Source organism: Phoenix dactylifera, unplaced genomic scaffold (genome assembly GCF_009389715.1).
Source record: "Phoenix dactylifera cultivar Barhee BC4 unplaced genomic scaffold, palm_55x_up_171113_PBpolish2nd_filt_p 001090F, whole genome shotgun sequence".
Lineage (NCBI taxonomy): Eukaryota > Viridiplantae > Streptophyta > Magnoliopsida > Arecales > Arecaceae > Phoenix > Phoenix dactylifera.
The window spans coordinates 52,633-77,986 of NW_024068437.1; the positions used below are offsets into that span (position 1 = coordinate 52,633).

The 25,354-nt window shown below is 47.7% G+C and overlaps 1 protein-coding gene and 2 long non-coding RNA genes across 7 annotated transcripts; 2 read left to right on the forward strand and 1 right to left on the reverse strand.

The window, feature by feature from the left end:
- Window positions 1–10,129, forward strand: LOC120107951. Its single transcript, XR_005509535.1, has 3 exons — window positions 1–28; window positions 9,049–9,051; window positions 10,032–10,129. It is a non-coding gene; the product is annotated as an uncharacterized LOC120107951 (long non-coding RNA).
- A 5,094-nt stretch (window positions 10,130–15,223) lies between these two features.
- LOC113462365 (ethylene-responsive transcription factor ERF107-like) lies at window positions 15,224–16,462 on the reverse strand. The gene is made up of 2 exons (XM_039121475.1): window positions 15,645–16,462; window positions 15,224–15,242 (listed from the first exon to the last, which is right to left on the reverse strand). Exons 1-2 carry the CDS (start codon window positions 16,424–16,426, stop codon window positions 15,224–15,226), a joined length of 801 nt encoding a protein of 266 aa, XP_038977403.1. The 5' UTR covers window positions 16,427–16,462.
- Window positions 16,463–19,341: 2,879 nt separating this feature from the next.
- Window positions 19,342–21,773, forward strand: LOC120107950. 5 transcript variants are annotated; one of them, XR_005509532.1, is made up of 7 exons: window positions 19,342–19,576; window positions 20,024–20,124; window positions 20,279–20,377; window positions 20,489–20,545; window positions 20,923–21,072; window positions 21,214–21,366; window positions 21,596–21,773. It is a non-coding gene; the product is annotated as an uncharacterized LOC120107950 (long non-coding RNA). The 5 variants fall into 5 exon arrangements; XR_005509530.1 differs by having other exon boundaries at window positions 21,214–21,348; XR_005509531.1 differs by having other exon boundaries at window positions 20,042–20,124; window positions 21,214–21,348.
- The last annotated feature ends 3,581 nt before the right edge of the window (window positions 21,774–25,354 follow it).

A 25,354-nucleotide genomic window follows, 5' to 3' on the forward strand; every position in this document is an offset into this window, starting at 1 on the left:
TGATTAGTTGTCTGAGTTTTTCAACAAAGTGTAAGGATCCTTGTACGCCAATCCTGCATGATATAATATTTTTATGCTTAGATATGTATGATATGCTATGATCCAGACAAATCAAAAATAGTTTTATATTAAATTATATTTTGATCGTGTTGGCTTGTGATTGGTAGTATGATGGATGCATGTATGTGTATAACTTATACCTGCATAATTGAATTTATGGATGTGGTGGTATGGACTAACCATGTTATATTGATTGCCCTGTCACGGGCCGGAAACGTGACCATGGTTAGTCTAGGCCGGAAATAAAGTGGAAAAAGGGAATGGATGTGTGTTTGTGAATTGATTAAATGAACAGGGACTTTGGGCTTATCTCGTTATTATTGATTGCCTCATCACAGGCTGGAAATGTGATATTATCGATTGCTCCGTCACAGGCTGGAAATGTGACACTATCGATTGCCCCATCACAGGCCAGAAATGTGATACTATCGATTGCCCTGTCATGGGCCGGAAACGTGATCGGGATGTAGCCTAAAGTCGGAAAGATAATTGATCCGGATCAAGTTAATATAGAATGGAAAGAAAAAGAATTGAAAATATTAATGAAGATTTATGAGCTATCGTATGCTATATCATTCTTGCGTGGTTGGACTTTCATTGATATTTGACGTGCATACTTATATTGATTATTTGAGCCTTTTGATAGTCGGTTTATGATTTCATGAAATGTGCATCGATTTATCGTGGCTTTCAAATTCATATTATTATTGTGTTGGTATGTGTTGCTGGTGGTCCAAACCGAGAACGATTGGCACAGCGGTGTGAACGGGGTTCCGTTTGGGTTGCCTTGGTTGGTGTTGATTGCGCTCCACTTTCCACCGGAAAACCTGCAAGCAAGCCTCGCACCACCACTGGGGTAGTGGGGGCCCTCCGACGATCAAGTCAGAGGAGATTGGAGGAGAAGGAAAGATAATAGTAGCAAGTAGGAGAATGCTCTGGAAGTTCTTGCTTACCCTCCCCCTTCTCCCCCCAGCCGCATATATACCAGGCTGGGGGGTCCTTTTGGGGGGTTGGTCCTCGTGTAGCACGATGGAGCTACCACTGACATGGCCGTTACAGGGCGTCGTGGGGCACCGCTGGGTACGGCCATGACAGGGCGTAGTGGAGCTCCGCTTTGTACGGCTGTTACAGGGGATCGTGGAGCAGCGCCGGATACGACCGTTGCTGGGTGTAGTGGAGCAGAGGGCCGCGGCGTGCCTCTGGGGAATAGCCTGTCGTTGTCAAGAGATGTCCGACTCGGGGTCGGGCTGCGGAGACGAAGATGTCCGACTCGGGGTCGGATTGCTGGATCAAGGGGCAGCCGACTCGGGGTCGGGCTGCGGGGACGAAGATGTCCGACTCGGGTCGGATTGCTGGATCAAGGGGCAGCCGACTCGGGGTCGGGCTGCGGAGACGAAGATGTCCGACTCGGGGTCGGATTGCTGGATCGAGGGGCTGCCGTAGTCTTCCTGGGCGCGCGTGCCGGTCACGTGGGGCATGGTGGCTAAGTTCCCCCGTAACAGTAGCCCCCCACTTCCGAGCCTGGAACCAGAAGGGGAACGGGTGAAGGGAGTGATGCTTCGAGATTGCCGCCATCCCTCGGAGAGGCGCGCGCGCTTCGAGCTCCCCGCCTTCTTTATGGCGTATGGCGGTTGTTGCTGACCTGGCAGTCTGAGGATTTTCGGCGGACATCCTTCCTTAACGGCGTCGATTCGCCTTTGGGGCGCGAGCGACCATTCGGCAGCCAGGCGTCCTCTGGCGTCACCGAGGCGTCACCCACCTTTCCGCCTATTTAACCGGGGGCCCTCCTCCGTCCGCCTTTCTCTTTACAGACATCTTCGAGTTTCTCCTTTGCGCTGCCGTCATTGCCGTCGGACCTGTTCGCTTGCTCCTCCTTTGACGCTCTCGGAGCCGTTCTTCCTTCTCTTCCGGTGAGTTGCCCCATTCTTCAATTTAAGGCTCTCCATACTTTCTCCTTTTGTATTAGGGTACTCCAGTCGTTCCGGTCCTTTCCCCCTTCCTGACCCCGCCCTGACCGTAGATTCACTGGCCATTAGGGATGGGCGAAGTGAGAGCAGACCGCATTAAGTCGGAGCTGGTCGCTGAAGACCTAGATAGGTTCGTGGCTCGATACCACCTTTCCGAGGCCTGCAATGTTACGCTCCCGGGGCCCGAGGAGAGGATGTCCCATCCTCCTCCAGGGAAGGTCGCCATCAATGAGGGCATTCTTCAGGCTGGGTTTCGCTTTCCCCCCCTCGGACTTAGTTGTGCAGGTGCTTCGGGGTTTAAGAGTGGCGCCGACGCAGCTGGTGCCGAACTCATGGCGCGCCCTGACGGCCTTCCAGGTTCTCTGCCGCATGCACGAGGTTCCCGCCACCCTGAATGCCTTTTGGAAATGCTACGGCCTGAGCGGCCACCCCCAGGACAAAGGGTGGTGGTGCTTTGCGGCGCGGCGAGGGTGCGGCCTCGTCAAGGAGGCTCCTTCCTCCATTCACGGCTGGAAGGAGCGTTTCTTTTTCGTTGACGGCAGATCCCTCTTGGGGAATCAGGGCTACCTGGGAGACGCCGATGAAGTCCCCGATTGGCCTATCGAGGTTGTCGAGGGAGGAATCCGATGGCGTCGCCGTTTTGAAGGGGTTGGTTGCCGAGGGCCGGCTCCCCCCGGTGGCTTGCCTTATTTCCGAGGATACCTTGGTGAACGTTGGTCTGAGCTCGGTCCCCACTGACCGTGAGGCCCGCCACCATTCCTTTTTTAGCTCTTTTCTCCTCTTTCGTCTCGTTCTTTCCTTCAGTTTCTCAACCTCCGACCACCTCGTCCTTTTTGCAGAGATCGACGACGTCATGCAGTCGGACAAGGCAACGGCTGTTGGTAGGACGTCCCTACTGGAAGCAGTCCCGGAGGAAGAAACGAGCTCCTCCGAGCGGGGCCCCACCGGCGAAGAAGTCCCGCCGGCAGGCGACTCCGACGCCGACAGACGGGTTCCGGACCCACCGATCAGGGGGACGCCGCGGGCGCGGACCGGGAGTTGACGCTGTATCAGCCCTCCGATGCCGAGACTACCGTTTCTCCGGAGGCATCACCCGGGCGCGCCCGAGATGGACGGGTCGGACGTGATCGGTCCCCAGCCCAGCCTTCGACTCGGTCGGCTCCGGATGATACGAGGAGGGACGCGCCGTGGCCCCGGCCGAGCGGGACCCTGTCAATTTCAGGGGCGGTCCCCGCCCCGGAGCATGGTCAGGCATGACTCTTCCTCATGCGATGGGTAAGGGTAAGGCTGCAGAACCACCGTCCGACTCCGGGGAGAAGTCGGGGTCGGCCTTCACTTTCGCCGGCGCCCGAAACCTCATTGAGACGGTACTGCTGGAGAAGGACCGCAGGCAGGTCCGGGAGATGAGGGTCCCTGATGTTGGGGCTGCCAGCTGCGTCTGTCTCATGTCGGTGAGTGTTCTTTCGGTCGCTTTCATCATTTATAGGCTCTGTTGATCCCCGCCTGACGCCCTCGTTTTTCCTATCTCTTAGCTCGCCCAGTACATGATCCGCCTGGAGGAGTGCTACGAGGAACAGGCGAGGCTTCTGGCGAGGGCCGAGAGGCCAACTGAAGGCAGTAGAGGAGGGAGGTCAGGCTGCGGCGGGGAGGATGACCAGGGACCTCGAGATGAGGCTCCGGGTGGCCGAAGAGCGGGCACTCGGCTTTCGTCACCCTCGAGAAGCAACTGTTGGAGGCTCAGGAGCAACTCAAGGTTGCCTCGGGTCTCGAGGACGAGATCAAGAAGGCGGAGGAGCGGGCCGAGAAGCAGTCCCGGAAGGCTGCCGACTACCGGAAGAGGTGGGAGAAGGCCCAGCGGTCTGCCGACAGCGCCCGCAACCGAACCCGGTCTCTTGAAGCCAAGCTGGGCGAATTGGAGTCGGCCTTGGAGAAGTTCCGCCGGCGAGCGACCAGGAGCTTCATTCGCGCCTGGAGGAGGCTGAGGCTGCTCGCATTGCTGCCGAGGCGAAGCACAAGGAGGCTCAGGCTGATCTGCTGAGGGTCTCCTCCGAGGCGGATGACCGGATTGTGGCGAAGGTCTTGGAGGCGAAGGCTCAGATTATGGAGCGGGCAGAGGCGGCGCTGGCCGAGAAGGGTGCGGAGATCGGGCGTCAGGCGGTACAGGCTTATCGTCAGTCCGCCGAGTTCACCCGTGATATGTCGGAGGCGGTACAGGCCTATCGTCAGTCCGACGAGTTCGTCCGTGACATGTCGGACGCGGGGTCCGACTCCTTTGTCTTAGGCTTCGAGGAAGGCCTGGCAAGGGTGTCGGCTAAGTACCCCAAAATTGACCTGAGTGGGATCTCCCTTCTCGACTCCCCTCCGGCGGCCAGTTGCCTGCTGCTTCTCCAACCGTCTCCTACCCCCTGCGGACGTGCCCGACGTTTCTCGACCCGGGGGTTCCTCCAAGCTGACCTTCTGTATTTGGTTCTTTTCTTTGTGTGTTGGCGTTTTTGCCAAGTTGTATGGGTCTCGGCCCTGAAACAATGAAAGTTAATGCAAATAGAGTTTCTTCATTTCAACTTTCGTCCTTCTTCTTTTAACTCTTGATAGCGTCTCGCTGACTCCCGACTCTTGAAATTCTTCTGGCGCTAGGCCAGGTATCCGAGGGTTAGTCCTCAGAAAATTCTTCCGGCGCTAAGCCAGGCATCCGAGGGTAGGCCTCAGGAAATTCTTCCGGCGCTAAGCCAGGCATCCGAGGGTTAGGCCTCAGGAAATTCTTCCGGCGCTAAGCCAGGCATCCGAGGGTTAGGCCTCAGGAAATTCTTCCGGCGCTAAGCCAGGCAATCCGAGGGTTAGGCCTCTGGAACTTCTTCCGGCGCTAAGCCAGGCATCCGAGGGTTAGGCCTCAGGAACTTCTTCGGCGCTAAGCCAGGCATCCGAGGGTTAGGCCTCAGGAAACTCTTCTGGCGCTAGGCCAGGCATCCGAGGGTTAGGCCTCAGGGAATTCTTCCGGCGCTAAGCCAGGCATCCGAGGGTTAGGCCTCAGGAACTTCTTCCGGCGCTAAGCCAGGCATCCGAGGGTTAGGCCTCAGAAAATTCCGCTCGTTGGTCGGCCAAGGCTGGCGCAAGCCGAGGCGACCGGTCGGAGCTTCAGGCTAGTCTGCTCCCGGGATGATCATCGGGTTAGCCTGGCATCCGAGGGCCGAGCCTTGGGAGATTCCGCTCGTTGGTCGGCCAAGGCTGGCGCAAGCCGAGGCGACCGGTCGGGGCTTCAGGCTAGTCTGCTCCCGGGATGACCATCGGGTTAGCCTGGCATCCGAGGGTTGTCAGGCCTCAGAAAATTTCGCTCGTTGGTCGGCCAAGGCTGGCGCAAGCCGAGGCGACCGGTCGGGGCTTCAGGCTAGTCTGCTCCCGGGATGATCATCGGGTTAGCCTGGCATCCGAGGCCGAGCCTCGGGAGATTCCGCTCGTTGGTCGGCCAAGGCTGGCGCAAGCCGAGGCGACCGGTCGGGGCTTCAGGCTAGTCTGCTCTCGGGATGATCATCGGTTAGCCTGGCATCCGAGGGCCGAGCCTCGAGAAATTCCGCTTGTTGGTCGGCCAAGGCTGGCGCAAGCCGAGGCGACCGGTCGGGGCTTCAGGCTAGTCTGCTCTCGGGATGATCATCGGGTTAGCCTGGCATCCCGAGGGCCGAGCCTCGGGAAATTCCGCTCGTTGGTACGGCCAAGGCTGGCGCAAGCCGAGGCGACCGGTCGGGGCTTCAGGCTAGTCTGCTCCCGGGATGATCATCGGGTTAGCCTGGCATCCGAGGGCCGAGCCTCGGGAGATTCCGCTCTGTGTCGGCCAAGGCTGGCGCAAAGCCGAGGCGACCGGTCGGGGCTTCAGGCTAGTCTGCTCCCAGGATGATCATCGGGTTAGCCTGGCATCTGAGGGCCGAGGCTCGGGAAATTCCGCTCGTTGGTCGGCCAAGGCTGGCGCAAAGCCGAGGGCGACCGGTCGGGGCTTCAGGCTAGTCTGCTCCCGGGATGATCGTCGGGTTAGCCTGGCATCCGAGGGCCGAGCCTCGGGAAATTCCGCTCGTTGGTCGGCCAAGGCTGGCGCAAGCCGAGGCGACCGGTCGGGGCTTCAGGCTAGTCTGCTCCCGGGATGATCATCGGGTTAGCCTGGCATCCGAGGGCCCGTGCCTCGGGAGATTCCGCTCGTTGGTCGGCCAAGGCTGCGCAAGCCGAGGCGACCGGTCGGGGCTTCAGGCTAGTCTGCTCCCGGGATGACCATCGGGTTAGCCTGGCATCCGAGGTTGTCAGGCCTCAGAAAATTTCGCTCGTTGGTCGGCCAAGGCTGGCGCAAGCCGAGGCGACCGGTCGGGGCTTCAGGCTAGTCTGCTCCCGGATGATCATCGGGTTAGCCTGGCATCCGAGGGCCGAGCCTCGGGAAGATTCCGCTCGTTGGTCGGCCAAGGCTGGCGCAAGCCGAGGCGACCGGGTCGGGGCTTCAGGCTAGTCTGCTCCCGGGATGATCATCGGGTTTAGCCTGGCATCCGAGGGCCGAGCCTCGGAAAATTCCGCTCGTTGGTCGGCCAAGGCTGGCGCAAGCCGAGGCGACCGGTCGGGCTTCAGGCTAGTCTGCTCCCGGGATTGATCATCGGGTTAGCCTGGCATCCGAGGGCCGAGCCTCGGAAAATTCCGCTCGCTGGTCGTGCGCCTGTCGCTTGCCGCCCGACGGGATTTCTCCATGGCCAGCTGCGATCGTGTTTCTCCTCCTCTCCAAGCGTCGCCTGGGGAACACCAGATGGGCATTAAATGCTAATTAAGGGTTTACCCTGGAAATCGGATCGCCAGTTGCTGCTTGCGAGGAGTGTCAGTTAAGCGGCCGCGATACGCGCGTTCTTCGAGGCGGATGCGGCCTGGGGCGCGAGCGGAGATACGTGGACCTAGGGGTACAGGCCACCCGGAGTGTCCTCAAGGCATACTCGGCTATCACTCCATCTGGACTGGTAAGGACCAGCCCGCCCCTCCACCTTCGGGTTCGACGACCCATCGATGTGAAGCGTCCAAATCGGGAGGTCGAGGCTGGGTGTTTCCAGGCGACCTAGGTTCCGCCTCCTGCACCGTGCACTCAGCGAGGAAATCCGCGAGTGCCTGGGCCTTGATGGCGGGTCGGGGCTGGTAGCGAATGTCGAACTCACCAAGTTCTATTGCCCACTTCAACCAGCCGTCCCGCATTCTCTGGATTGCTGAGGATCTGCCGCAGCGGTTTGATCGGTCAAGAGGGTGACAGAATGGGCCTGGAAATAGGGGCGAAGCCTCCTGGTCGCGGTCAGCAGCGCGAAGGCGATCTTTTCAGCCTTCGTATACCGCGTCTCGGCATCCCGTAGGACCGGCTGATGTAGTACACAGGCTTCTGGAGCTTTGCCTCTTCCCGAACCAGTATCGCACTGACTGCAGTTGGGGGAGACCCGCCAGATAGAGGTAGAGCTCTCTCCTTCTCGCGGCTTGGACAGCAGGGGAGGAGACGCCAAGTATTCCTTGAGCTGGTCGAATGCTGCTTGACATTCGGCCGTCCAGAGGAAGTCTTTCGGGCGTTTCAACACCTTGAAGAAAGGTTGGCAGCGTTCGGCCGATTTTGCCCACAAATCGTCCGAGCGCGGCGACCCTCCCAGCGAGCTCCTGAACCTCCCTTCACTTTGGTCGGAGGGGACATATCTTGGATGGCCCTTGATTTTGTCCGGGTTGACTTCGATCCCCCACTGGTTGACAATGAAACCGAGGAACCTCCCCGGCCGAAGCGCCAAAGGCGCACTTCGCTGGGTTCAGCTTAATGTGAAACTTCCGCAAGGTGGCGAAAGTCTCCTCCAGATCCGCGATGTGCTGGTCTGCATGGCGGCTCTTCACCAGCATATCGTCCACGTACACCTCCATGTTCCGGCCGATTTGCTCTTTGAAGATTTGTTGACGAGGCGCTGGTAAGTGGCGCCAGCATTCTTCAGACCGAAGGGCATTTACCTTGTAACAGTACAGCCCCCGGTCTTTATAAAGGCAGTTTTCTCCTCGTCCTGTGGAGCCATCATTATCTGGTTGTAGCCGGAGAAGGCGTCCATGAAAGACAGCAGCTGATATCCGGAAGTCGCATCGACCAGTTGGTCTATCCGCGGAAGCGGAAAGCTATCCTTGGGGCATGCCTTGTTCAGGTCGGTGTAGTCGACGCACATCCTCCACTTCCGCTCGCCTTCCGGACAAGTACGACATTTGTCAGCCATTCGGGGTAGCTGACCTCCCTTATGAATCCTGCCTCCAAGAGTTTGTCTACCTCCTGGTCGACCACTCGGATCGATCCGGGGCACAGTGTCTCTTCTTCTGTTTTACCGGTCGGTGGGTCGGGTCGACGTTGAGGGCGTGAGAAATGACCTCCGGGTCGATCCCAGGTACATCGGCCGCCGACCAGGCAAACACATCGACATTGGCTCGGAGGAATTCCACCAACGTCATAGGGCTCGATCGCCGGCATTTTAAACCCCGACGGATTCGGGGTCCGCAGGATCCTCGAGGCAAGCGCCGGCTGGGAGGAGATCTCCGAGTCGGCGAAGGGATCTTTGGAGTGGCCCTTCAGGACCTAAAGTTGTCGGTGGGAGATCGTCCACCCGCCGGTCCAGGGAGCGCGACCGATGGGTGGGGGACAAGGTGCACCGAGAGGGGGACCGACTGGAGCGCGGGTTCCTTGAGGACTGGGGGGTCTGGGAACGCGCCCGGGCCCGCCTCTCGTACCCCGCGCAGCTCCGATGGGAAGGTCCCGACAGAATGGACCGTGCTCGAGAATCTTCCTCGCGCCGGCGCTCCTCCCCATGGGAGAGGAAGGAGCGCGGGTTGAGGAGGACAGGTGAGCGCTCAGGGAGCAGCGGCTCCTGGGCCCGCTGCGGCGCCCGAGACATCACGCCCTGCAGGTTCTGCACTGCCTCCGCGAGGGTGCGAACCTGCTGGGCTAACTGGTCGAACTGAGCGGCTTCGACCATCTGAATGGGGGGTGGAACGGTGGAGTGTTGCTGAGAATGTGTTGGAGACGCAGCGGCCTCCCGCCGGAGGCGCGAGAGGCCCCGCGACCGGAGGCATTGGAAGCTCCACGACCACCTCGCCGTGCCATTACCGATCGCTCTGAGATTCGGCCCTCCTTCTAGCGCCAACTGTTGCTGGTGGTCCAACCGAGAACGATTGGCACAGCGGTGTGAACGGGGTTCCGTTTGGGTTGCCTTGGTTGTGTTGATTGCGCTCCACTTTCCACCGGGAAACCTGCAAGCAAGCCTCGCACCACCACTGGGGTAGTGGGGGCCCTCCGACGATCAAGTCAGAGGAGATTGGAGGAGAAGGAAAGATAATAGTAGCAAGTAGGAGAATGCTCTGGAAGTTCTTGCTTACCCTCCCCCTTCTCCCCCAGCCGCATATATACCAGGCTGGGGGGGTCCTTTTGGGAGGTTGGTCCTCGTGTAGCACGATGGAGCTGCCACTTGACATGGCCGTTACAGGGCGTCGTGGGGCACGCTGGGTACGGCCATGACAGGGCGTAGTGGAGCTCCGCTTTGTACGGCTGTTACAGGGGATCGTGGAGCAGCGCCGGATACGACCGTTGCTGGGTGTAGTGGAGCAGAGGGCCGCGGCGTGCCTCTGGGGAATAGCCTGTCGTTGTCAAGAGATGTCCGACTCGGGGTCGGGCTGCGGAGACGAAGATGTCCGACTCGGGGTTGGATTGCTGGATCAAGGGGCAGCCGACTCGGGGTCGGGCTGCAGGGACGAAGATGTCCGACTCGGGGTCGGATTGCTGGATCAAGGGGCAGCCGACTCGGGGTCGGGCTGCGGAGACGAAGATGTCCGACTCGGGGTCGGATTGCTGGATCGAGGGGCTGCCGTAGTCTTCCTGGGCGCGCGTGCCGGTCACGTGGGGCATGGTGGCTAAGTTCCCCCGTAACAGTATGGATGTGTAGGAAATTCTTACTGGGCTGTAAAGCTCACCCCCTTCTTCTTCTTTTTCCTTACCAGAGTTGCAGGATGCATAGATTTGGATGGGATGGGTGCAGAGTGCAAGTACCAAAGTCATTAGTTAGTTAGTTTGTTTATCCTTTTTGATGTTAATGAACATTTGAAAATCTTGTATATATTGAACCAATTTGTTTATTTGGACATGTTGGATTTGTCTATTTGAATTATCAATTTCTTGTGGATTTATTGGAATTTTTGTTAATCATAGGCCTTGCATGATCTTTAGGGCACTGCTCTAGGGCTCATGCGGCCGGTCGCATACCGGACCCGGGTGCTGGGTTCGGGGCATGACAGAGTGGTATCAGAGCTTAAGGTTAAGGTATCCTAAGGTTTAGGTTCAGATGAGTGTGAGTGGGAAATTATGATAGAAAAACTATCAGAGCCTTGGTTTATAAGCACTTGAGATTGTAACAGAAATGATATTATAATCTAAGGTTTAAGACCACTAAGGACTGTGGCCTTAGTGGCATTAAAGTTTGACGTTTAAGATAATTGGGGATAGTGACAAATCGAAATCTGAGTATATGTTTAAGATCACTAGGTATTGTGACAGAGATATATCATAGCTTAAGGTTATGATCACTTGGAACATGACAATTAAATTCAGTGCTTAAGATGTAAGATCACTGGGCATTGTGATAAAATGTATGCATCGGATTTGGTTTTCGATGAGTGTGGAAGAAAAGTATAAATTGTCTTTGATCATGATAAGAGAGGTTTGACCTAAGATAACTGTAGGAAGGTCAACAATGGCATATCGGTTATACCATGTTCAGATATTATTTAAATGATCTGGAAGTTCAAACTTGATATAGGTTTTGATGTGATCGTACTTTTGGTATTGCTGCTAATTATTAGAGTGGGATTTGCACGTAGATCTTCTATAGTATTGGAGTGAGCTAAGGACATTTCATAATATTGAAAGGAATGTTCTTCGAAGTTGAATATGTATATGGATTATATCTGATGTTGGCATGTTGGATATTGCAAATAGGTCTATTTTCTATTGCTGTATTTGATTATTTTGAGGCCATAGAGTATGCATATTGACGGAGGAATTCTAATTATTTGAATTCTCATGTTTGGATTGGGTTACTGGATTTTACTTATAATTGTAGAAGACTATTTGATGTATTAATTTAAAACTTGAGCCTAGATTTAAGATTTGAGCAGGGATCTTTTGTTATTATTGATGAAGCCACTAATAAATGTCACATTGAGTAGAGACTTCGGTCATGAGATGCTTATATGAATTATCATATATAGCATTGCTGATGGATGTTGAGAATCATGGTGAAGAAAGATCTGGAGATCGATAGAGTTAATTTCTAATCATAGTGTATTGGCTTAATGACCTCTAATCCATTGAATTTGAAGTAAATCTTTTTGGAGAGAAGATCAAAGTAGATTGTCTAATCGAATTGCGGAGGAAATCCAAGGTTAATTTATTTTAAATTAAACCTAGATATTTTGGATTCTTAAATGGTTGTGAAGGTCATGTAGTGACTTTAAACATGATTAATGGCTTGAGTGCTAGTTATGGTTAGTGTACTCTACATAAATTGAGGAGAGAGAGATCTAGAGTTTCTGCTCAATTAAAGTTTTGAAATTTGGATTTTCTTACTCCTAGTGCAAAGCGATATTTCGGTCATAAATCATTTAGAGGCTTTAGAGTATTTAATGGATTAAATCAGAGTACGCAGCGGAAGTGTAGTAGTTTGAGTTATTTTGAAACTGGTTAAGGACATTAATATTTGATCTAAAAGGTATTATGATGGAACACTTGAGTTAGTTTCTAGTAGAGGAGAATGTTGTTGATTTTACGAATGATCTAGAGATAGCTATGTAATTTTCACCGGTGGGTTCTTCTATTGTTGACAACTTTTGGAAGAATCATGGGCGTTAACGGTTGATGATTCCTTGATTGGTCTTAGACTTGGAATGTTTTAATATGGATCTCCTATTTATTAGGATGATGTGGCGAGATAAAATTGTTAGGCCCAGAGTTAGTACAACAGACTGTTGATAAGGTGCAAGTGATCAGAGAACGACTTCGTATAGCTCAGAGTCGCCAAAAGAGTTATGCTGATAATAGAAGGAGAGAACTTGAATTTCAAATTGGAGATCATGTTTTCTTGAGAGTGTCACCCACAAAAGGTGTGATGAGATTTGGGGTTCGTGGCAAATTGAGCCCTAGGTATGTTGGTCCGTTTGAGATTTTGGACAAGGTTGGGAAGGTGGCGTATCGTCTGGCTTAACCACCGTCTTTGTCCAGTGTGCACAATGTTTTTCATGTGTCAATGTTGAAGAAATATGTTCCAGATCCGAGTCATGTGGTAGCATATGAGCCATTACATCTTCAGGAGGATTTGACCTATGAGGAGTTCCCGATACGAATTGTGGACAGAAAAGATCAGGTACTACGACATCGAACCATTCCTTTTGTGAAGGTACAATGGAATAATCATACGGAAAGGGAGGCTACTTGGGAGCTCGAAGAAGAGATGAAAGTCAAGTATCCGCAGCTTTTTGCAACCTCAGATATGTCAATTTCGAGGACGAAATTTTTCTTTTAGGGGGGGAGAATGTGAAGACCCATTTAGGATTGGGTCGGCCTCTGAATAAGGCGGCCCAATACAAAAAAAAAGAGGGGAGGGAGTCTCCCGATCGGAGTATCCTCCCTCCCTGTTTTCAAAATTTCTCCCCCTCCCGAATCCACCGGAAGAGGGATTTTAGGGTGATAAAAACCCTACCAATCAGGAAGATCTCCTCTCTCTCTTCCCCTAGGGCATCAACTGAGGGCCTCCCACACACAAAAAAAAAAAAGAGAAAAGAGGAAGATTGGAGTTCTAACCTTTCCGTGGGAAGGATCGGAGCGTTCACCGTCATTCGGTCGGGAGGATCTCGCCGGAGGCAAGGTGAGCACCTTCTCCTCCTCCTCCTTCGTTTTTGGCCCTTACTTCTTTAGGAATGTGGCCGGGAAGCCGCCGGAATGAGAAGAACCGAACCCGCCTCGGCGGCTTGGTTCCTTCTTCCGTTCCGGCCGGCCGTCGCCGGGCGTGGCACCGCCGGCACCGCCACAGGTCGACGACCAGGGGGCGTCGCCGACCGTGGGCCACCGATGGCCGAACCCCCTTCTCCCCTTTTCCGTCGGAAAGAAGGAAGAAGAGAGAAAGAGAGAGGGTGTTTCCCCTCCCTTTCTCTTATTATATATTTCTTCTTATTATATTATTTGTTGTTGGGTTCTCTTCTTACACTTGGATCCGGGGAGATCATGGCTTTGAGGACTCTTGGGATGCTCGATTTTAGAGGACCCTTTAGAGGATTAAACAGGGATCCTAGATCATCATATATCTTTGATAAATTTTAATAATGACTTGGATCTGTAGGGGAACAATCTATTGGACGAGAGGACGCTGAGCAGAGTCCTGTGCATTTCGGTTCATAGATCGTTGTGAGGGCGGGTGATTAGTTGTCTGAGTTTTTCAACAAAGTGTAAGGATCCTTGTACGCCAATCCTGCATGATATAATATTTTTATGCTTAGATATGTATGATATGCTATGATCCAGACAAATCAAAAATAGTTTTATATTAAATTATATTTTGATCGTGTTGGCTTGTGATTGGTAGTATGATGGATGCATGTATGTGTATAACTTATACCTGCATAATTGAATTTATGGATGTGGTGGTATGGACTAACCATGTTATATTGATTGCCCTGTCACGGGCCGGAAACGTGACCATGGTTAGTCTAGGCCGGAAATAAAATGGAAAAGGGAATGGATGTGTGTTTGTGAATTGATTAAATGAACAGGGACTTTGGGCTTATCTCGTTATTATTGATTGCCCCATCACAGGCTGGAAATGTGATATTATCGATTGCCCCGTCACAGGCTGGAAATGTGACACTATCGATTGCCCCATCACAGGCCGGAAATGTGATACTATCGATTGCCCCGTCACGGGCCGGAAACGTGATCGGGATGTAGCCCAAAGTCGGAAAGATAATTGATCCGGATCAAGTTAATATAGAATGGAAAGAAAAAGCATTGAAAACATTAATGAAGATTTATGAGCTATCGTATGCTATATCATTCTTGCGTGGTTGGACTTTCATTGATATTTGATGTGCATACTTATATTGATTATTTGAGCCTTTTGATAGTCGGTTTATGATTTCATGAAATGTGCATTGATTTATCGTGGCTTTCAAATTCATATTATTGTGTTGGTATGGATGTGTAGGGAATTCTTACTGGGCTGTAAAGCTCACCCCCTTCTTCTTCTTTTTCCTTACCAGAGTTGCAGGATGCATAGATTTGGATGGGATGGGTGCAGAGTGCAAGTACCAAAGTCATTAGTTAGTTAGTTTGTTTATTCTTTTTGATGTTGATGAACATTTGAAGATCTTGTATATATTGAACCAATTTGTTTATTTGGACATGTCGGATTTGTCTATTTGAATTATCAATTTCTTGTGGATTTATTGGAATTTTTGTTAATCATAGGCCTTGCATGATCTTTAGGGCACTGCTCTAGAGCTCATGCGGCCGGTCGCGTACCGGACCCGGATGCTGGATTCGGGGCGTGACATATTATGTGGACCGCAGCGGGCGTTGCAATCTAGATGAAAACGTTTTTTTGACTTTACTAAGAAAAGAATGCATTTGCATGTACCTTTTGCCAGATAAGGTACTAAATTTCTTTAATCTTGAAAAAATAGATTCCTTGCAGAACAAGGACACATCCTTTATGTCCTTTAAGATACTTCCAAAACGTAACTGTAAAATTTTTGATATCTCGAGTTTCTTAAATAAATAAATTCCATTTATGAGGAAACTACTTAACACAAAGAAATCCTGATTAAAGATGAATATTAAATTTCCATATTAAAAACTTCAATAAGGTCAGAAAGCACACTCACAGCAGTGAGGAATTTAAGACACTCCCTCAAACTAAATATAAACTTTTGGATATGCCAAGTATCCTAAAAAAATAAATACATTTTATATGGAAACTAACGAACCTGAACTGATCCTAGAAATAATGCTCCCAAATAAAAATGAAAAAGGGGGAATATTCAGTTCCATATAACTTCTATAAGGTCAAGATGCAAGCTCAATCTGTAAGCTCCACGAGGCACATCCCCTGGAATGACTAGTCTAATTAATAACTACCAAAAAAATCCTACACTGTGACAATATCACTGAAAAAATAATCACAAATTTCACAACTAGACTGTCAATAGTAGTTATGTGTCTCTTTGTATTTTGTATTGGTACCAGGCATTGGACTTATATACTACAAGAAAAAGGAGCTTTGGCGACGCTTTTTGAGGCTTTTACCGACGCTTATAAGCGTCGGTAATTTTCTTCCCGACGTTTTTAAAAGCGTCACCAAAACGTCGGCTATGTCGGAGTGGAAAAAAAATTACTGACGCGTTTGAAAAGCGTCGCTAAAGGTTATTTTTAGCGACGCTTTTAAGCGTCGCTAAAGCTTCAATTAGCGATGCTTTAAAGCGTCGTCATAAATTGTTTTTATGGAAAAAAAATATAAAAATACCCAAGAAAACCTTGCTGTCCCCTGTAAAAAAAAAAGAAAAAAGAACGGTTTCCTCGTTGCAGAGGAACTCCTCGCTGCACGCCCGTTCCAAATCGACGGCGTCAAGGGGCAAACCGATGGAATATTCTCCTCCGCCGACTCCTCCATCTCCGGAGACCTCTCCTTCTTGATCGGCCTCATCTCACCTTCCTTCGCCTCCTCCGCCGCGGCCGGCGCCCTCTTCCTCTTCCCCGCCGTCGCGAGCGGCGGTGGAGGGGGCGGGATGCAGCGGCCGGAGCTGCCGATCTCGTTGGGGAAGTTGAGGATCGCCTTGCAGCCGCGCATCTGGAAAGCGGCGCGGTCGTAGGCCTTCGCGGCCTCGACGGCGGTGTCGAAAGTCCCGAGCCATATCCTGGATCCCCGCCGGTTGGGATCCCGGATCTCCGCCGCGAACTTCCCCCACGGCCGCTGCCGCACCCCCCGGTACCGCCGCCCGTCGTTGTGCTCCGCCGGCCCTACGGCTGCTGCCGCCTCCGTCCACTCGATCTCGAACTTTCGGACCGGGGGTAGGGAGATGGTGAGCGACGGGAGGCAGAGGTCGGAGGCCTGCTGCGAGTCGCCGCCGAACCGGATCATGGGGTCGACCGGCTCGGCGAAGCGGTAAGCTTCCAGCACTCCGTAGGGATCGATGCGGCCGCTGCCGGAGAAGGGCTGGGTGGTGTCAAGGTAGTCGGAGACGGCGATGCCGTGGGGGGCGGAGGGCGGGGGAAGAGGGGAGAGGGGTAGGTCTCCGAGGAGATGCTCGCGGATCAGGTCGAGGGTGGAGTCATCGTCGACGATGGACGCCATGATAAGAATCCGGCAAAGCAAGAAGAGAGATAAGATAGAAGAACCAATATTGATAAAAAGAGATTTGTAAGGGAGGGGGTTTGAGGGATCGGGAGAGGGGAGGGGATTGACACGGTGCTTCTCTGCTCTCCTTGCTCATCTCGGCTAGCTTCTACTTGTTTCTTCTTGGAGAAAGCGGGCAAAAACAAGCACAATACCCCGTATTTGAAGTTTTCTTCCGCTCGAGGATCAAGCTCTTCAGAGTCCTTACACTTGCAGAGGAACTCCATTTTCAGGCAGCTTCATGCCGGGACTTCTAAGAATGTCGAACTCATCTGATGGCGCAGAAGATCTCCCCTCACCACAAGACTTGTGGATCGCTGGCGAGCCAAGGAGTGGAAAGCAGGGTGGGGCTGTTTGTGCTGGAATTCTCCATTTCTTGAAGCTCTTCGTTGAAGCTGAACCAGATTGTGGCGACGAGAACGCTGAAATAGGAAGACTGCAGCTGATGACTTTAGGCTTTCGGAGCAGCGGCAGAGTCAGTGGTGATTGTGGCAGATGATCTCCCACCTTTGCAGGGGGAGGGGGCGAGCGGCGGAGAGAGAAGGGGAGGGGGGCGCCGTTGGGAGGAAAAATATCGGGAGGAATTTGCAGGGAGGAGGGGATAATGGCCTCCGACGACGCTTTCTAAAGCGTCGTGGGGAGGAAAAAATTAAAAAAAAATGATTTTTGCTTCCGCCGACGCTTAAAAGCGTCGGCCCAAGCCACGGGTTGCGACGACACTTATAAGCGTCGGCGGAAGCCAGACTTCCAAAAAAAAATTACCGACGCTTCTACTTAGCGTCGGCAGACAAAAGTCGGGAAAGCTCCTTCTTTTTGTAGTGATTAACGAAACGAAGACTTTCTTTTCTTGTTTTTCCTGTGACCAACTCGACCTTAAGGGAGAGGGGACCTCATAAAAGGGTAAGGAAATCTCAATGCTCAATGTGTGAAGAAAAAGGAAAAACTTGTGTAAATCTATTTTACAAAATCTCTATTGAGGGACTATGCAGTATGGCCAGTGCAAATTACTTTTCAAGATGTGGAGGAGAGCATTTATCTAGAAAGAAATAATGGACACCAGAAAACTATCAAGGTACCAGCAACTATATTCTTGATTGAGAATGAGCAGCGACTTAACCATAAGAACAGAATCAAAGAGGCAAGTCAAGCTAAACAGAGTATAAAGGTTATATTTGTTAGTTATTCTTGGGGCCACCGTAGATATTCCAAAAAAAACATTAGAGATGGGATAATATAAGGCTACGACCGAAATTAGGATTCACAAAACAGTCAAAAAGAAGTATCTTAGGAATAAATAAATGAAAAGTCCAAGAATGAGCTTTTTTTTTTTTGTCCATCTATATTAGCTCTAACATACAAAAGAAATAGAAACTGGAACAGAAAACAGAAATCAAACAAAAAGGGAGAAGAGAACGAACAAGTAGTAAGAAAACTCAAAGCAAAAGCTTCAAAGAAAAATTAAACTAAAAACCAAAAAAAAAAAACGAAACTCTAAATATTCAAATATCTCTATATCAAAGATTATTTAGGCAGATATTTGCAAAGAAAGCCCACAAAATCCTGACAAACCTAAAAAATAATCCTAATCATTGAATACGAGGTTTTGATGACCCTAAAATCAAAAAAAAAAAAAAAAGCCCAATATTTCTCTCTAGGTTTATGAGCAGACTTTGACCCAGAAACAACAAAGATAGTCTCCAAAGCAATCTAGATCCGGACCACGCAAACAAAAATCTGTGCTACCAGCACAGAACCATTGCCAGCAGGAAATGTTGATGGAAATTGGCATCAAAACACCTATGGAGCAGTGAAAAGATGCAGTTTCTTATGTTCGACGCTGATCACATAAATTACTTGAGATAAACATAGGTTTTTCTCAGTGCTTACAGCATATCCTTCTGGTTGGCTACAGGAAAAAACAATTTAAAGTTCCAACAAGTTATGTGAGTGCGTAGAAACGACTGATAACGAACAGATAACGGATCTACAAATTCTATTTGAGAAAATTCTAGTGCATATAAATAAATATATAGTTGTAAAAATATATATCAAAGAGAAATTCATTACAAACATCATAAACAGGCATGACCTATGAGTCAAGAAGGCACCCTACATGAGCAGTTGTTAATTTTTGATAGGTCACTTAAAATTCCTGCCTCTGTGAATAGTTTCAGTCTGTCCAACTTGGTTACGGATGGTATCTGATAAGCTAAGCTTGAACATGCTCCTCTCTCATCAAAAAAAGCATCATACTAAAGGGCCGTGGTCTTGGCCACTAAACCCACGTTCACCAGCAAGCAGATAGGCCTTCCACTTCGACAACAAAATAAACATTTTATTAATGCTAAATGTGCAGTTGATGGATCTACGAACATAAACGAAAGCTTCTCAATATTAATTTTCTAAGTCGGATCAATATTTTCAGTAAAAACTTTCTGGAAATTCTGGCAAAGAAAAAACACTGAAATGATTAGGACTCATCATAAGTATATCCAATTGTAGACAGAGCTGAACATATAGCAAAGAAAATAGATTTTTCCAGAAAAAAAAAATCCTTCTCTATCCATTGCAGATGTTTCTTTAACATGCACCGTTAGATGACTGCGATATCTTACCAATTGTTTGGAATACTGTCACGATAACAACTTTCTACCAGCTTCTTGCAATATAAATATACTCTTTATATCCAGTAAGCATTTACTACAGGGAAATGGGCCTTTTTCGACGTATTTTTACCGACGCTAGGAGGAAGCCTCGGAAAAAATTTCACCGCTCATATATTTGCCGACGCTTTCATTTAGCGTCGGAAATTCTTAGCATGCTGTATAGAACCCAACTAATAAGGAACCAAGCACCAGCCAGTCCCAGCTTGGTCATATCGAGACGGCCGGGTGGGGGCGAGGCGACGAGCGCTCTCTCTCTCTCTCTCTCGCTCTCTCGCTGGCTCGCCGTTCTCTGGCTTTTAAAGAAGAGAAGGCGGACGGTAAAAAAAGCTCTCGCTGGCTCTATTTCGTACCCTTGAAAGCTCGGGCTTCTTTTATCGTTGTCGCTTCATTAGAAGGATTTTGTCTTCCTCTTCCCCTCGAGCGAGCGGGTGATCTCGGAAAGGTATGGATCTTTACCCCCATTCCTTTGGTCTTCTTGGAATTAAATCGGCGTAATCTTGCGTTTCTTCTCGGATTTTCGAACCAAATAAGGGTTCTTTTCTGGTTGTTATGCTGATTTTGGATTTCCTATTTTCTTGATCAGTTTTAAGGGTTTTCTTTCTCTTTGCCGATGGAAATAGGTGGCTTTCGGCTCGGATTATGTAATGTGGAAGTATCTGATGTTGATTTCAGTCGGATCTTTAAACCCAGGTTTTTCTGTACGGATCTTCCTCGTTTTCTGGGGTTTTGTTGGTCTGATTTCGTTGCACTCTGTTTTCTTGTTTTCCTATAAACTTTTTGTTCGATTTTCTGGTATGTATATACTTCAAATGATCTGAGGAACGCAGAACGTTGATCTGCGTCTGTTGATATAATTATGATGTCGGTTTTCTTTTTCCTTGATTTCTAGTCTTTGGGGTTGCTACAGGGGGCTGGCTGAGAGAGTGGTCCTAACTTTGTACATATTTGTCGGATCAAAATGATGGCAAATTTTATTACAAGATCCTTGGCGTAAGTAATCCTGTCTTGAATTAGTTTTAGTTTTCTGGCTGTAACATTACATCCGGACAGTAGATCTTCGTTTTATCTGTTATGTTTCTTGTCTTCAGAAATCCTTTTCAAGAAAGTGAATTTAGATGAGAACTTAGAGCGTTTCTGTCTATAGGTTGGTTCTTGGCTATGCTTATCCGGCATATGAATGCTTCAAAACTGTGGAGTTGAACAAGCCGGAGATTGAGCAGCTGAGATTCTGGTGTCAGTATTGGTACGTTCTTGCTACTTGTCGGGTAAAGGATTTCATTTTTCAATTCTATCTTGCTTCTAGTAGTTACTTGTGACTAAAAAGAGAGTTTTGAATTCTTATTCATTTTTCTAGGATCTTAGTTGCTGCGCTGACCATCTTTGAGAGGGTTGGAGAATCTTTTATTTCATGGTAATGTAGATCAGTGGTTTGGAAAGTTGGGATCTATACAGCATGCTTTCTTTACATTTATTCTCCTCTTCCTGCTACAACTTAGGGTCGGAAATTAATTTCCAGAAAGTGAGCATTTTAGTTTCACTGATAAGCAAGAAAGAGGGCATAGATTTATCTTAGCTGGGTCGAAATGCCTATACTCTGATACTGTAATTTCATAGATTTTGAGGAACAAGGTAACCTGAAATATAAATTATCTTCAGATTAACATTATCGATGGTGTTAAATTTCAGGAATTCTTTATTTGGTTAATGTTTGGTTGAAAAGTTCAATTTTATTGCGCATTTGATGAGGAACTGAGATTGATGTTTGGAATTTTGATTGGCATCCTGCAGACTTATCTGGGAATTCAGATTTTTCGGTTCTACTTCAAATGCACCAGATGCTCGGCTGAAATTGCATTCAAAACAGATCCTCAGAATTCGGACTATGTTGTTGAATCGGGAGCATCCCGAAATTTTGAGCCTTGGCGGGAAGAGGACGAAGTGAGTGATTTACATAATGCTCCGTAGCATGTTATATTGCTGGGTTTGACTAGTACATGTTCTGGGGTATTCTTGATATTTGATATTTTCGCAATAGAATTGTGGTTTCAATTCCAATATCTTATGTTGTGCTTTCACCAGGCAGTAGAAAAAGAGAAGAAGAAAAGAGCTGCTGAAGAGATGGGGGATGCGATGAAGTCACTGGAAAACAGAGCAGTGGATTCAAAGAGAGATATGGACATACTTGCAGCACTAGAAGAAATGAGGTCTATGAAGGTATAAAACCTTTATTAGGTATGTTAGAAGAGTGAGAAGGGTTTTCCCCCAAAAAAAGTGTAGATCAAGTGGGAAAGGGAAATAGTTTTCTTCAATCATTTTCCATATTGAGGGTTTAAATATATTCAGCGATTTCTCTCTCCTCAGGTAAATAACTATATGTATTTGATGACTATACATAATTATTATTTTGCATGAGTTAATGATTTTCATATTCCTAACTTCTAAAGTTTTTTTTTTTTTTTAGGTTCCTGATACTTCAACAGCTCGCAGAGATGATGATGGGGCTGAATGCGGTCCCTGATATTTTTTAGACTGTTATTTAATGAGTTTTATATGTATCTTTCTTATATTTTTCAAAATACATTGTAATTCTAAACTTATGTAAATTTAATCTTATATGACAATATGAATGTTTCGAATGATCTGTATGTTTGTCTTGATGTAAATGTAATGCAGGTTCATATTGCTATAATATGTTTTTTAATATGCTTTTATTTCTTTTTTTTTTAAAAAAAAATCTACTCCCGACGCTTTAAAGCGTCGTTAAAAACCATCTTTGGCACGGGCTGGCACGCCATCGCCGACGCTTAAAACGCGTCGGTAAAAATATCTTTAGGCGACGCTATATAAGCGTCGTTATAGCATGGTTTTATCGACGCTTTAACGCGTCGGCAAAAACCCAGGCTTTCTTTGGACTTTCCTGACGCTTTAAAGCGTCGGCGAATCTCAATTTGCCGACGCTTTCATTAGCGTCGGGAAAGCCCTGTTTTTGCCGACGCTTTCTATTGGCGTCGGCAAAAACATTTGCCACTCCATTATCGCCAACGCTTTTACGACGCTTCTGTTTGCGTTGCGGAAACTTTAGCCGACGCTTATAAGCGTCGGTAAAGATTATAAAAAGCGCCGGAAAAGATGAGATTTCTTATAGTGATTATAAGCATCATATAATTTTCTTCTTTGTTCCAATTAATTCAGAAAACGTCAATTTCCATTCATGTCTGCTGTTCTTCATCCCATTAGAAAATAGTACCACTTCTGTAAAGAGGGATACCAACACAAATTATATCAAACTGATAAGGCAACATGCATCCTCCTCTTTGGAAATGATATTTTCCTTATAATGTCTCCATCTTCCCAAGAGAGAATCAGTTCATGTTGTAGAAGATAAACAGCACAAAAAACTGATCAAGAAAGGTGTATTCTTGATGAAGAATAATGGAGAAATGAGGCTAGGATGTTACTACTTGAAAATGGACTTAAATTTCATTGATTCAAGTGTGTATTCTGAAGTTACAAAGCTGGAAAATTTATGGGCAAATTTTCATACGAATTTACACTAATTAATGACACAACTTTCTAAGAGACAAGAACCAAGTTCCTAGAACATATTCAAAGTAATAATAAATTCTTTCCAAGAAACGAAGTTTATGAAATAGAAAATTCATGAACCACAGAAACCAAAGAGATAAAACATAAATTCTTTCCAACCAACGAAGTTCATAAATCAGAAAATTCATGAAACACAGAAAGCAAAGAGACAATATTAACTAACCTCAGAAACCAAAAAGACAAAAAACATAAGTCAAAGAGACAAAACATATGTCTAGCTTACAATTTCTAACAGCCCCCCTTAAGCTAGACAACCGTCATACCCAATTTCTTCTTCAAATGCTTGTATATGTCCACTTTCAAAGCTTTTGTAAAGATATTAGCAATTTGTTCTTGTGTCTTGCAATACTTCACATTCACGTCACCATCCTTCACTAAGTCACGAATGAAATGATACTTGATTCTTGTATGCTTACTCCTGCCATGAAAAACTGGATTTTTTGGTGAGAGAAATAGTTGATTTGTTGTCACAAAATAATGTGATACCTTCTTGTTGTGAATGCTTGAGCTCCTCTAAAACCCATTTTAGCCAAAGTGCTTGACAAGATGCAAAAGATAAAGAGATGTACTCTGCTTCAGCTGTAGAAAGTGTCACCACTGATTGTTTCTTTGAAGCCCATGAAATAGCTTCTAAACCAACATTAAAAACATATCCGGAAGTGCTCTTGCTATCATCAACACTTCCTCCCCAATCGCTATCACAATAGCCAACCAACCTTATATTTTCAACACTTGCATAGTGAATGCCTTCGTCAATGGTTCCACTTACATACCTTAGAACTCCTTTTCCAGCTCTCCAATGATTTCTTGTTAGTGCTTCCATGAACCTACTAAGCATGCTCACTGAATACACAATGTCTGGCCTTGTAGCTGTTAAGTACATAAGACTACCAACAAGTCTTCTATAAAGTGTTGCATCAACACTTTTCTCACCATCAGATTTGCTTAGCTTCAAGCCTACTACCATAGGTGTTTTCAATGGAGTGACATCCTCCATTCTAAATCTCTTCAATAAGTCTCTTGCATACTTCTTTTGAGAAATGAAAATTCCTCTTTCACTTTGCTTAATCTCAATGCCAAGAAAGAAATGTAGGAAACCCATATCGGTCATCTCGAACTCATGTTTCATAGCTTCTTTGAACTCTTCACACATACATGAATTATTGCTGGTAAAGATTAAATCATCAACATAAAGACAAACAATCAAAATCTCACCTCGCTTGCCTTCTTTGGTGTAGAGAGTATGCTCAAATGGACACTTCTTAAATCCTTTCTTCATAAAATATTCATCAATGCGGTTGTACCAAGCTCTAGGAGCTTGTTTCAAACCATAAAGTGCCTTCCTTAATTTGCACGCCTTCTTTTCTTCTCCCTTCTTCACATATCCAAGTGGTTGGTTTACATATACTTTTTCTTCAAGGTAGCCATTTAAAAATGCTGATTTCACATTTATTTGAAAAAAATTTCATTTCCGTTGAGCTGAAAGTGCTAGCACCATTCGAATGGTTTCAAGCCTAGCAACCGGTGCAAACACTTCTTGGAAGTCAATGCCATACTTTTGCTTGTAGCCTTTTACCACCAAACGAGCTTTTTGCTTGTCAATTTCTCCTTGTGAGTTCAACTTGGTCTTGTAAACCCACTTCACATCAATTGCCTTCTTGCCATTAGGAAGTTCAACAAGCTCCCATGTTATGTTTCTTCGAATTGCATCCATCTCTTGGTCCATAGTATGCTGCCACTTCTCTTTTTTATTAGCTTCTTCAAAGCTAATTAGATCCGCATCTGTGAATAATGCAAAATTTATAATATCTTCATCATCAAGGATATTTCTAGTAGCTTCATAAATACCTTGTATGCTTCTTGTCCTTCTAGGAGGGGCACTAGAACATGATGAAGATGCAGAAGAAGATGAAGATGAAACTGGAGATTGAGGTGGAGTGTGCACTTCTTCATTTTCTTGCTCAATGCTTTCTTCTTCCATATCAACTTGGACAGATTTGCCTTTCTCTCCTTCTTGATTGAAGACCCAAAACTTTTCTTCATTGAACTTCACATCCCTACTCACAATAAGCTTCTTTGTGATGAGATTATAGAGCTTGTAGGCTTTAGAATTTTCTGCATAGCTGATGAAGATGCACTTTTCTGATTTCTCATCTAACTTCTTCCTTATCAAGTCCAAAATATGTGCATAAGCGACACACCCAAAAATTCTCAAGTGATCAACACTAGGCTTGCGACCACTCCAAACTCCTTCAGAAGTTCCACCTTGTATACTTTTTGATGAAGATCGATTCAATAGATAGACCGCACATGCCACCGCTTCAGCCCAAAAAGTATTAGGCAATCTTTTGGCCTTCAACATGCTTCTTGCTAACTCCATAATTGTCTGATTTTTTCATTCCGCAACACCATTTTGTTGAGGAGTATGTCGTACAGTCATTTGATGTCGAATCCCACAATCCTTCAAAAAAGTATTGAATTCACCATCCATGTATTCACCACCATGATCAGTTCGCAACACCTTTATTTTGTAATCACATTGCCTTTCAACTCCAACAGAAGTTGTTTGCATAGGCCCACAAAGATCTGAATGAATCAACTCAAGAGGACTAGA

Coding starts and splice junctions, on each gene's coding strand:
- LOC113462365 (XM_039121475.1), bottom strand. CDS start 16,426: ATGGCGTCCATCGTCGACGATGACTCCACCCTCGACCTGATCCGCGAG.